Below are 13,286 nucleotides of genomic sequence, written 5' to 3'. Positions count from 1 at the left end.
GAATATGCACAGCTGCAGTTAGCAAAGCTTATCTCAAAGTTTCTGTTCTTTTCTTCTAGCCCAGAGAAGATGTTTTAACCTCTTTGTCCTCAGTTTCAATCCCACTGTCTAATCATCATTCCTCAATCTTGGGGAATATGGGTGAAGACTGTTCTGGCTACTTCCTTCTGTGAAAGGGTGAAGATCAGGGTCAGAGGAATGAAACTGTTTTACCTTTATTTTAAAATACATTTGGGTACCAGGTGGACAGAGCAAGATATACTTTGCATAACTACTATTTTAGTACTCTGATCAATGGCTTTGGACCAACACTTTAGTCCACATTTTAGTTACATAGACAACCACACAGATTAGTGAAATAGCCCGAATTTTAGTATCCCCTGTATACTGGACCTGAATCTTTGGGGAATCTAGGAGAAGAGGCCTGTAAAGCAATCAAAGTTAGGGCCTAGAACCCCAAGTGAAATCTGATGTAGCTACGCAGCCTGCTGTCTAATAGTCAACAAGTTATGTAATAACCTGGGAGTCATTTATTACTTATCTTAGGAAACCATCTTCTGTATAGCATACAGCAGCTTTCAGTCTGTCAGGGGTTCATTTGTCCATTCAGAAAAGTCAGTGTCTAGAGTATGAAGTCATCCAAGGTTTGGGTGATCCCAGTTGTGATGTTTTTCTGTGGCATGGTTCGTGTTTCTTGTGGCGTTTTTCCTGTGGTCCCATCCAGCAGGGATGAAATCCAGGATTTCAATAGGACCCAGTTTCTACAACAAAGATGGTGTCGAGACACATCTCACAGTGTTTAGCTCTTTAATTTGAGTTCCCTCCAGGTCTTTTGGGTCATCTCTAGAACTTAGAAAGGGTCTCCCAAAGTTAGGCCTACATTGTGTAAACAAGTAACCAGATATTTAATAAGAAGCATTTCTAGAAGAACAAAGGTTAATGGTTGGAGAAAATTATAAGCCAATTTTGAGTCCAGGGGATGGTCAGTTAAGACAATCTCTAGATGTCAGCGTTGAAGCATCCCCTGAGGTTTAAAATGTCTCCAATGATGTCATCAGGCATTCAGGTGAACCTTTTGAGTGGCTTACAAAGCAACAGGCATGAAGAGTGTCCAAACATGGGCTAGCATGGTGCTCTCTTAGGTTTATATCAAGTTGTCCAGCTTCAGTTGGCAGGGCTTCAGCAAAAATGGTGGTTTTAGTACTTAGTGATTCCAGATGAAAAGGACAGAAATAAATTGAAAACATTAATTTGGAAATCTTTACCAGATATTTGAGGAAGCTAGAAGAATTCAAGATCCAGTCAAGTTTACAGATAGAAAACAAAAACCTCAAAGACAATTAACAGAACCAGAATCCAACATCCAAAAATGTGTCTTACGGTCTCTATTGGAACATAATTTTTCTCTCTATAATCCCCCTCATTTTTATGAAAGATAGCCAAATTAGGACTCATTGGTTTGAAAAATGTCTAGTTTCAATAAACTTGGCCCAATTATTTACATAAGTACAGCAAAAATAGCAATTGATCATATAGGCTCTTAAATCTGCTTTGCTGGAACTTTTTATAATGAATCTCAGGTTGAACTTTAAAGGCCTCTTGAGTTAGGGAAGCCAAGCCAAGGACTTGTCATCAGACTCTGCCTGCAACACCTACAGATTTGGGTGAATTTATCTCTTCTAGAGGTCCCCAAATTATCCTGGGCTTTTCTGCACCTGCCAGCGAAGTGACCTTCTCTACTCACCTGGTAAGGTTGCTGGGCACCCTGTAAACAAGGTAACAGGCCAATATTTCCAAATGGCTTTATTCCATAAAGTCCGATCTTTGTTCCTCAAAAGCTATCTGGTCATATCTGAGTCTGCATGTTTTTAGATATGACGTTCCAGTCAAAACCTTGATAATGTAATCAGTGTTTCCAATTGTTTCCTTGTATAAGTAGAACAGATTCTTCTTGAACTTATGCAAATAACTATATTGCCATGAATACAAGCATACTCACTCTTCACAAGTTTTCAAATTCTGGAGGGATAAGATAGGGAGAAAAAGAGAAATGCTTCAATTCTGTTTACAAATTGTCATAAATCATAGTTCCTTAAGAGAAAAGAGAAAAATTTTTTCTTAAACTTGGAAAAACAAAACATTAAAAAAATCAGCAATATTTCAAACAAAAATTTATAATAATTATAATCACCCTCATCCATTTATTCAGTCCTATGATATCAACTCTTGATCTTCTGTTAGCACTTTCATGAGGCCATCAGTTTCTCTGTTACAGTTCTGTAATTTTTTCACCCAGCTCAGTTTTATAACCTGAAAATGTATCAGAAACCTGTATCCTAGAGCAAGTGTCAGAGTCCTTTCCATGAATCTCTCTAAAAAATGAATCATATTTGCAAAAAACATCAGAGTAAAATAACTGTCTGCAAATGACAAGATATTCAAAATGGCAATTGACAAAGACACTTGGCTATTTCTGTGACCTATAACACTTTGAGAGAATAACTAGAATTATGACTAACAACCAGGAAACATCAGAATTTTCAAAATATTATATAATTTAAAAAAACTTATATCTATAACATTTACCTACACAATATAACCTAGGAAGGCTTATTATCATCTATTTGATGATGTTTCCCATGTAATTCAGCATATCAACTAAGTCTAATCAGTTTAATATCTTTCTCTTTACAGAAAGAGAGAACAAATTCTTTGTGAAGTCTCAGTGCTGATTGGAAATTTTCAAAGTTTCCTTTTTAAGTAAAAAAAAGTTTAATTTTGGGGAAAGTATTTCAAAATATCAAAACGTTTTAAAACACTTGATCAAATAGGAAACAATGTTTAGTTATCCATTCAATCAAAGTGACAACAGAAGATTGTCAGAGGCAAACAGAGAGTCAAAACACTCAAAAACCTTAATAGATCTCAATCTTTTTGAATAAAGGAATTACTTTAACATAACATAGATGTTCTTTTAGGTAGACTCACTCAAAAGTAAAAAAAAACCTTTTATAGTCTCTTTATCAAGAGTAGAACAAAAGCTTAATAAAATTACATTTTTAAGAGAGAAAGCAGGGCTGGCCCGGTGGCGCAGTAGTTAAGTTCACACATTCTGCTTCTCGGCAGCCCGGGGTTTGCCGGTTTGGATCCCGGGTGCAGACATGGCACCGCTTGGCAAAAGCCATGCTGTGGCAGGCATCCCACATATAGAGTGGAGGAAGATGGGCATGGATGTTACCTTGGGGCCAGTCTTCCTCAGCAGAAGGAGGAGGATTGGCAGTAGTTAGCTCAGGGCTAATCTTCCTCAAAAAAAAAAAATTAAATAAATAAATAAAATAAAAACCTACTTATTAAAAAAAAAGAACACATTCTAAAAAAAAAAAAATAAGAGGGAAAACTAAATCCTAGTTTTCCACCACGTTACTTTAGCCAACTTGCCCATGTACAATACTCCTCAGGTTTACTTCCACAAACCTCCTGTCACTTCCTTTTTACATTCAGAATCTGTCCCATGCTTTCTTTCCTTTTTTCCTTTCCTAGTACTTCAGGACAAATTTATCTTTCTTAACAAAACAAAGAAAAATATCTCTATTCTTTATACCTTCTTTACTGAAAACATACATTTTACTTTCTTTATATACAGACTTTCTAGAAATATGTGCTTCCTCACAGAAAATCCCTCAGCATGTACAAAACATGTTTATCAATAAATTCAAGCATCTTTCAGTGTCTTTGAGATAATAAAGCAAAGGCAGACAAATCTATGCTTAGTAAGCAATTTCTAACATTTTACTGTATGTGGAAAGACATACTCAATAAATTTTTATCATTTAACTTAATTTTGGCAAAACTCTAAACTTTTTAGTTACCAAAAAAGATTTTTGAAGCTGTTTTTCAAGCACACAGGCCATAAAACATAATTATTGCACCCAAAAACTCTTAGCCATTTTTATTTATCTAAATTATTTGTCCTCAACAATTATGTTTGGATTACTCACGAAAACGTCATGTGACATTAAAGCAGTTAACCATCATCTTGAGTTATTTTAAGTACATATACCATAACACAAAACTATTGTCAAAAAGTTCCTCCAAAAACTTTCATCCTTTTCACATTTAGTTTCCTTGTTCCCAATAATTCTATTTAGATTGCCTACAAAACCCTCACGAGACATCAGACAAAATCGGCTATTCTTCTAAGTTAAGATTTCTGCTGATGAATTTTGTAACAGAGATAACATGTCTGTACCATATCCAATGTTGATAACTCTGAAAACATATTTATTTTAATGAAACCAACAAACTGAAACAAACTTTTTATTAACCAATGACCATTTTATATCATGTTAACTTGAAAAACATCTGGGTTAGTTTTTATTATATTTAGAAATAATTTCCATAAGCACTTACTTTAAGCCAATGAAATAGAGATCCTTTACAAATTATATCATCTGGAGGCAGACAAATATATAGAGAGAGTCTTACATAAAGACAGACAAAAACAGAGATCTTCAAAATTTTAGCCAGGCCTCAGGTACAAAACTTAGAAAACAGTCAGGTCTGAACTGTTTTTCTGGCAGATGGACCTGCTCAGACAGACAAAATTATTTATTAAAGATTCTTTTCTTTTTGCTGTAAGGATCCCTTTTAGAGCTGTTTTTGAAATTATTTTGCCTTCTATACGTTTCTGCATATCAATCAAGATTGCCTTCCATTGTGAGAGGTGTTTTTTTTCTTGAGGAAGATTAGCCCTGAGCTAACACCAGCCGCCAACCCTCCTCTTTTTGCTGAGGAAGACTGGCCCTGAGCTAACATCTGTGCCCATCTTCCTCTACTTCATATGTGGGATGCCCGCCACAGCATGGCTTGCCAAGCAGTGCCATGTCTGCACCCAGGATCCGAGCCGGTGAACCCCGGGCAGTCAAAGTGGATTGTGCGAACTTAACTGCTGTGGCACTGGGCCAGCCCTGTGAGAGCTTTTGAATTCTCTTTTAAGGATGACTTTAAAGTGGACTCATCTGAAACAGAGGTTCCCCAGAATGGCATTAAAATTCCAAATTATCTCAGAGGTTTACTTATTTCTACTTGCTCAATTTTAGATGAGGAATTTTGAGGGAGTCAAAGAGGGGAAGCTCAGTGAGGGAGGAGATTTGATTTCTTTTGCCGGCAGGGCTGCTGGCATCCCCCAGTTTGGCATGTTTAATTATTCAATTCTTTTCTTCTCTTTTTTTTTTTTTCGAGGAAGACTGGCCCTGAGCTAACATCCGTGTCCATCTTCCTCTACTTTCTATGTGGGATGCCTGCCACAGCATGGCTTGACAAGCGGTGCCTAGGTCTGCACCTGGGATCCGAACCAGCTAACCCTGGGCCACCGAAGCAGAATGTGAAAACTTAACTGCTGCACCACTGGGGCAGCCCCACAATTATTTTCTTTTAAAGAGGCAGAAGGTATTCTTTTTTAAAAAAAATTGTGGTAACATTGGTTTATAACATTACATAAATTTCAGGTGTACATTGTTATATTTTGATTACTGTGTAGATTACATCTTGTTCACCACCCAAAGACTAATTACAATCCATCACCACACACATGTGCCTAGTCACTCTTTTCCCCCACTCCCCCCTTCCCCTCTGGTAACCACCAATGCAATCTCTGTCTCTGTGTGATTGTTTGTGGTTGTTTTTATCTTCTACTTATGAGAGAGATCATATGGTATTTGACTTTCTCCCTCTGACTTATTTCACTTAGCATAATACCCGTGAGGTCCACCCACGTTGCCATAAACGGCCGGATTTCATCATTTCTTATGGCTGAGTAGTATTCCATTGTGTACATATACCACATCTTCTTTATCCATTCGTCCCTTGATGGGCACCTGGGTTGCTTCCAAGTCTTGGCTATTGTGAATAATGCCACAATGAACACAGGGGTGTATGTATCTTTGCATATTTGTGTTTTCATGTTCTTTGGATAAATCCCCAGCAGTGGAATAGTTGGATCATATGGTAGTTCTATTATTAATTTTCTGAGGGTACTCCATACTGCTTTCCATAGTGGCTGTACCAGTTTGCACTCCCACCAGCAGTGTATGAGAGTCTCCCTCTCTCCACAACCTCTCCAACACTTGTTGTTTCCTGTCTTGTTAATTATAGCCATTCTGACCGGAGTCAGGTGATATCTCATTGTAGTTTTGATTTGCAATTCCCTGATAGTTAATGATGTTCAACATCTTTTCACGTGCCTGTTGGCCATGAGTATACCTTCTTTGGAGAAATCTCTTTTCAGATCTTTTGCCCATTTTTAATTGGGTTTTTAGATTTTTTGTTGTGGAGATGTATGAGTTCTTTCTATTATCCTTATCAGCTATGGTTTGCAAATATCTTCTCCCAATTGTAAGGTTGTCTTTTCATTTTGTTCCTGGTTTCCTTGCTGTGCAGAAGCTTTTTAGTTTGATGTAGTCCCATTTGTTTACTTTTTCTATTGTTTCCCTTGCCCGGTCAGATATGGTACTTGAAAATATGCTGCTTAGACTGATGTGGAAGAGTACCGCCTATGTTTTCTTCCAGAAGTTTCATTGTTTCAGGTCTTACATTCAAGTCTTTAATACATTTTGAGTTAATTTTTGTGTATGGTGAAAGATAATGGTCTACTTTCATTCTTTTGCTGTAAGGTATTCTTGATTTCACTTAGAATTCTCAAAAGATTAAAGTAGGCTTCCCATTGGTTGTTTAACTTTGTAGCTGGCTTCTTCCAAATTGTATAAGCAAATACACCAGTTCAGGTAAACTGAAATTGCCCCATTTCTGTCATTTTAAAGTGAAATCTCCTTTAGCATGTTTAATTAACACTGCCTGAAGGGTGGATTTACATGCTTTTACAATATCAGGCAGGGGAAATTTTCCCCAGTGAGACAAAATGTTTATCCTCACACCATAATCGATAATACAATCAGGCAAAAGAGATGCAATCATTTTACATAAATCTCATTTAAATACACTATTTTTTCCCAAAACTTTACCTTAATTTCATCAACTCATACCTCTAATCACAGCCTCCACGAGGATTCCATCAACAAGTCTTGGTCTTATAACACTGTGCAGGGGAAGCTTTCCCAGCCAGACGTGACAGCCATTCAGTCAAAGTTGACATGACCTCCTTATATAATGTTAGGTCAAACATTTTAATCTTTATAATCTTATCAATCTCAGCAGCCTAACTGTTTGTTGTCCTAAGCGACTGTTGTTCGGGTTTCTCATTGTGATTTCTGCCTTCTGGCTTTTAAAATTTCTTTTGTTCCAAACTGGGGTGAACACAGAACAGGCCTGTTTGAAGTTCTTTAATGTTGGTGGGGGGGGGGGCCAGAAGGGAGTCCTTCCAGCCCACTCAACCTTAGGCAGTGTTTTATTAAACACGTTGTTTTAACGTCATTCATGTCTGTTCCATTCATACCGTTTTTCTTTCTAATAACTAGCTGAAGATTTCCATCCTGTTGGGATGGATCCTGTGACTCTTTCCTTTACTGATTTCTCTTTGTTTTCCCCCCTTTTAATATTTGTCTTATTTACCTTAATTTAAAAAAAAACCCTTTAAAAAATTTTCCACCTCGTTGAGAAGAGTCCCTTTATTTTTTTCTCAGCTTTTTATTCTTTTGTTAACTTGATGTTTTCATTAGCACCTCTAAGACCATAAGAGGAAGGTGAGACCCTAAATTTGGTTGTTTCATCTTTTTCTTTTTTATAGGTTTCTAACTGAGAACATCCCAATTTTGCAATACATAACCCAGAGGGCCGCCACTGGGAATTGAATCCGAGTTTCCCATTGGACTTCCATCCACACGCACAGTACACATGCCCACACGTTCCCACACAAGCACCAAAACGGATGGAGCCAAGAGTTAATCCCTTCAACAAATCAAGCTTCCCTCTGAACAAACTCCAGTAACCTAGAACAAACCCCCCAAACAGGCAAACAAATTCCACATTCACATATACACACAAGCATCAATCAAAAACAAATGGGGCCCAGAGTCTTCTCTCTGAGTGAGGTCCCTAGTCCTTTCAACAGAATCAGAGCCCCTTGAACAAGCTCCAGGAATCCGGAACGAAATCCCTGAAGCAGAGGCAAACAAAGGAAGGAAAAATAGGACTCGGTCGGTTTTAATGAGGGAACTTACCAAAAGGACGTTCGTTCCAAACCAGAAGCCAAAACAAATAAACAAACAAACAAACAAATATAGAGCCTGTTTCCTTGCCACAAGAAAAATGCGCCTAGGGCCAACGGTGCTGCATCAGATGGAAAGTGCTGGGGACAGTCTCTAGGGCAAATCACCTAGGCAGCTGCTGGACTGCTTCCCAGGAAATGCCAGTCGGCTTGGGGCTGCAGAGCCACGGGCAAGAGCCTCCTGGCTGGCTCGCCAAATTGTTATTGAACCCAAACACAAGATCGTTTACCTGCTGCCTAGTAGGGCCATTAAAGAGAAGACTGAAACACCAGGCTTGTGACAAGGAAAGAGATTTACTATTATTGAAAGTCAGCCAGATGAAGAGATGGGAGTTAGAACTCAGATCCACCTCCTTGAAGGGAAAAAGGTAGCAGTTTTTATCTAGGGTTTTAGGCAGAGGAGGGGGAGCATATGGCCTTGCTGGTTGGCACCTTCCCACCACCTGTGTTCAGCCCTGAAGACTGAATTTCTTTTTCCTTGACTGTTTGGACTTTTCTGCTTAGTTTTCATCTTCAGCCTGCATTTGGCCTTGTGAGGCTGAATCTTGACATCTGGACCTTGACTTCCTGGGAAAGACAGCTCACTCATAGACAAAGGAGGGACAGAAAGACCTGGTTAGTTTCAAACAACGGTTGACTATGCTGAACGTGCACAGCTGCAGTTAACGAAGCTTTCCTCAAAGGTTTTGTTCTTCTAGACCAGGAAAGATGTTTTTAACCTCTTTGTTTTCGGTTTCAAGAGTACTTTTTGACTTCTTTTTATAATTTTCCATATTTCCCAACTTTCCCCAATGGGCATGTATTATTTCTATAACAAGAGAAAATGAATTAAAACACAGGTTTGCATGGGGCTGGCCCTGTGGTGTAGTGGTTAAGTTCATGCAGTCTGCTTTGGTGGCCCAGGGTTCATAAGTTCAGATCCCTGGTGCAGACCTACACACTGCTCATTAGGCCATGCTGTGGTGGCGTCCCACATACAAAATAGAGGAAGACTGGCCCAGATGTTAGCTCCAGGCCACTCTTCTTCACCAAAGGACAAAAAAAAGGTTTACCACACAAACACTATGGTCAAGAAGCCCAAGTTCTTGATGAATAGACCACTGAAAAAGAAGATACTTATTATATGGAAAAGACAGGAAAAAATTACATCAATATATTTTTCATGGTTGTTGCTGGGTTGTTAACCTCTTTAGGTTCTAGTTTGCCTCAGAATGAGAAAATTTAGGAACCTCAGGTCCTATTGTGGAACTAGTTTGATAGCAAAAGTCATGACCCCAACCAACCCAGGGCATAGCAATGTCTTTGGACCCAGAGGGACACAATGGCACATTTCCCTGAGGAACAAGCAGCTCAGAGGTCTCCTCCTGGGCAGCCTGTTGAAGCTTCTCAGATGTTGACTAGACTCTGCCCTTCCTCTGGGGAGCAGTGGACTTCCATGCCCTCAGACAGTGACCAAAATTAGTTATGGGTAAAGGCTGTCAGCTTATCTCATGAAGAGTCACTGCCTCTCTTTCTCCCAAGCTCACATCAGTTTTTGGAAAGAAATGGATTTCTCTGTCCAATCAGAATGCAAAAAAACCCCCAAAGCTTTGCTGACCTGGGGCCAGCTGCACCATCCTTAACAAATCCCCTCATCTGTTTATTCCACAAACACATAGTAGGGCTGATGTGTCAGACACTCTGTGCCAAGCCCTGGCTAAGTGCTTCACCTGTGTTGCATATTTACTCCCCTCAATGACCCTATGAGGTTGGCCAGAACATTGTCATCGCATTACAGATGAAGATGCCAGAACCAGGACTTCAGCCCCTGCTGGCACTGGTTCCAGGGCTGGCACATCTCTATCGCCCTCCACTGCCCTCCACGTGGAGACGCAGACATGAAAGCCCTGGCTCCTGCTCTTGGGGGTGTGGACTTGAGTGAGGACACACAGACTTGCAGGCAAGCAAAGAACATACAGTGGTCAGGTGTGGAAGCCGAAGTGTGTACAGGGTGCAGAGAAGGGGCCATCCCCTCGTCCGGTGGGGACAGTGGTTTATGAAGTGCTCCCCAGAGAGGGTGGCCTTTGCACTGAGTCTTGAGGGAGGAGTTACTCTTCGAGAGGCCAACGAGCGTGGGACTGATTGCGTGTGAGGGGAAAGGATGCAGGTGGAGGGAGGTTATTCCAGGAGGAAGGAGCAATGTCAGCATCTGGTCCAAAAGCACAGAGAGACAACAAGTGGAAACAGCCTGGAGTCCCTCAGCAGGCGAATGGATAAACTGACCATGGTCTAGTCGTACAATGGAATGTGGCTCAGTAATAAGAAGGAGCAGACCAATACTGACCCCGGCAACATGGAGAGGTCTCAACGACATCATGTGGAGTAAAAGAAGCCAGAATCAAAGGACGAACTCCTGTATTATCCCATTTAGAGGAAGCTCTAGGAGAGGCAATAAGTCAGAGCAGTCCTTACCTCTGGGCAGTGGGAGTGGGAGAGGGGACTGATGAGAACGGGGCACGAGAGGACTTTCTGGGGCTGATGGTAACGTTCTGTACCTTGATGGGGGTTTGGAGTAAGCAAGTGTGTAACACAAGTATGCATTTGTAAAAACTCACTAACTGGTGTGTGTGGTAGGCTGAATAATGGCTCCCTATGATGACCACATGCTGATCCCTGGAACCTGTGAATAAGTTACTTTCATAGCCAAAGGAACTCCACAGATGTGATTAAATTACAGACCTTGAGATGGAGGATTGTCCTGGATCATCTTGGTGTAGTCACAGAGTCCTCCTGAGAGCGAGGCAGGAGGTCAGAGGAGACAGGGCTGCAAAAGAGCAAAGGCGAAGAGGTTGGAGCCGTTCAAGGAAGGGGTCATGAGCCAAGGAATGTTCTAGAAGAAAAAGGCAAGGAAACAGATTGTCCCCTGAGGGCCTCCAGAAGGAACAAACCCTGCCCACACTTTGACTTTAGCCCAGTCATCTGACTTTGGACTTTGAGCCCCCAGAATGGTAAGAGAATAAATTTGTTTTAAGATGCTATGTGGTGATTTGTTACAGCAACAAAAACCCTAATACATACACCTAAGATTTGTACATTTTGTTGCGTGTTAATTCTACCTCAAAGGAAAAAAAAAGAACTGAAAACAAATATGGAACTCTCGTCAATGGTATGTGTGCTGAAGGATTTAGAGGGACGTGGACAGAGGTCCACAACTTACCCGGAAATGCATAAGATACTAAATGGCTCAAGGATGGGTAGATGGATAGATATGTGATAAAGCCAATACAGCAATGTTAATTGTTGAGTCTAAGTGGTGTATAAATGGATATTCATTGTAAGTTTTTCTCCCAACTTTCCCATATGTTTGAACATTTTTATAGTAAAATGTTGGGGGAAAAGGCAGAGGCTTGGTGTGGTTAGGAAGTGTGAGCGGTTCTCATGGCTGGGTTGTTTGTATCCCGCTGGGAGAAGCTGGTACCGCCAGCCAGTAAGAACCCTGGAGAGGGAGCAAGGGTCAGATGGGAGGGAATGTGGACTTTCTCCTGGAGGCAGTGGAGGCCCAGGGAAGGATTTAAACAGGGAGTAACAACTAGATTTGCATTTTCCCCTCTCACTGTGCAAGTCACACCCCAGATCAAATTTTCTGAAAAGCTGTCTACTTGATTTGAGATACAAATCATTAGGAATGGAGTTAGGAGATAATTCAGTCAGTCAACGGTCACCTCTGTATTTGTCTCGTCATTAGCAGGAGGGGGCAAAGCTCCAGCTCTTTCAGATTTAACAGCTCACGGTCTGTAGAGAAAGGGCAGTTAACTCCAGCCTTCTCTTTTTTTTTTTTTTTTTTTTGAGGAAGATTAGCCCTGAGCTAACATCTGCTGCCAATCCTCCTCTTTTTGCTGAGGAAGACTGGCCCTGAGCTAACATCTGTGCCCATCTTCCTCTACTTTATATGTGGGACGCCTACCACAGCATGGTTTGCCAAGCAGTGCCACATCTGCACCCGGGATCTGAACCAGCGAACCCTGGGCCGCCGAAGCAGAACATGCGAACTTAACAGCTGTGCCACAGGGCTGGCCCCAGCCTTCTCTTTAAGGCCTACTCATTCTTGGAGGTAAACAACACGAAGAAAAAAAGTATAAAACCCTGGTATAGATTGAGTAACTGAGGTGCTCATTCAGTGAAATGATTAAGAAAAAGCCCAGGATCAGGAGTCAGACTCTCTAGATTCAAATATCAGTTATGACATCTTTTAGCCCTGCAGCCTTGGGTCAGTTCCTTAACTTCTCTGAGCCTTAGTTTCCTATTTGTAAAATGGAGATAACTCTAGTCGGTGCCTCACAGGGTTGCTGTGAGGATTATAACACATGAGGTCAAGGGACTCACCATAAAGTACTTGGTATAGTCCTGACGTGTAGCCAGTGCTGAAGCAACGTTAGCACTGAAATTCTTGTTCACTGATGGTCTTCTCAACAAATAGCACGGAAGGAGGAAGCTTATCTGTATTCAAGGTTTATGCCATTCCTCCAATGTCTTTAAAATGATGATCAAGGGCCTATCTTTAGTCTAGACTGTTTGAAGTTTCAGACGTATATCCCCTGTTTCCTTATGGGCATTTTTGTTTGCCGGTCCCATCAATACTGTAAATGCAACAAACTCTACGCAGAACACATTGCCCCCCTACCCCTACCCAGTTTTCTGTGCCTCCCTTCTCGTGGGTCTGCCACTGCCGCCCACCCAGATGCTCCAGCGGAGCGTCTGGCAGCCCTGCCAGCCCAGGACTTCCTCCCCTGGCAGCCACCCCTGGTGCACTGCGAGCTCTGTGAGCTCTATGTCCGGAGCTCCCTCACCTGTCGCCTGCATGCCACGCCTCCTGCTGTTGTCAAGATGCTTCACCAACATTCCTGCAGGACTCTCACTGACCTCCCTGCTCCCAAACTTGCCTGCTCCAGTCTGTCTCCACTAGAATCACCTTCCCACAATGGAAATCTGACCGTTCACTGTCCTGTCCAGGTCCTCCAGAGGCCCCCCCACTGGGATACAAGGGCTTCCATGGGTTGGCTCCTGTTACCTCTGTGGTAGCCAGTGT

At 41.3% G+C, this 13,286-nt stretch overlaps 1 protein-coding gene across 1 annotated transcript in view; it reads right to left on the bottom strand.

Annotated features, from left to right (window-relative positions):
* Positions 1-191: 191 nt before the first annotated feature.
* Positions 192-13,286, bottom strand: part of TMEM176A (transmembrane protein 176A) — a 30,941-nt gene continuing 17,846 nt past the window's right edge. The window contains exons 7-9 of the mRNA XM_070516173.1: positions 10,940-11,024; positions 1,745-2,019; positions 192-1,203 (exon numbers count right to left, since the gene is read on the bottom strand). Coding sequence (XP_070372274.1) covers positions 11,010-11,024 — 15 coding nt within the window. The 3' untranslated portion in view covers positions 192-1,203; positions 1,745-2,019; positions 10,940-11,009. The remainder of the gene's footprint in view (positions 1,204-1,744; positions 2,020-10,939; positions 11,025-13,286) is intronic.

Source organism: Equus asinus, chromosome 1, assembly GCF_041296235.1.
Source record: "Equus asinus isolate D_3611 breed Donkey chromosome 1, EquAss-T2T_v2, whole genome shotgun sequence".
Taxonomy (NCBI): domain Eukaryota; kingdom Metazoa; phylum Chordata; class Mammalia; order Perissodactyla; family Equidae; genus Equus; species Equus asinus.
The sequence above is the reverse complement of the archived record's forward strand: the minus strand, read 5'-3'. Positions and strand labels throughout refer to the sequence as shown.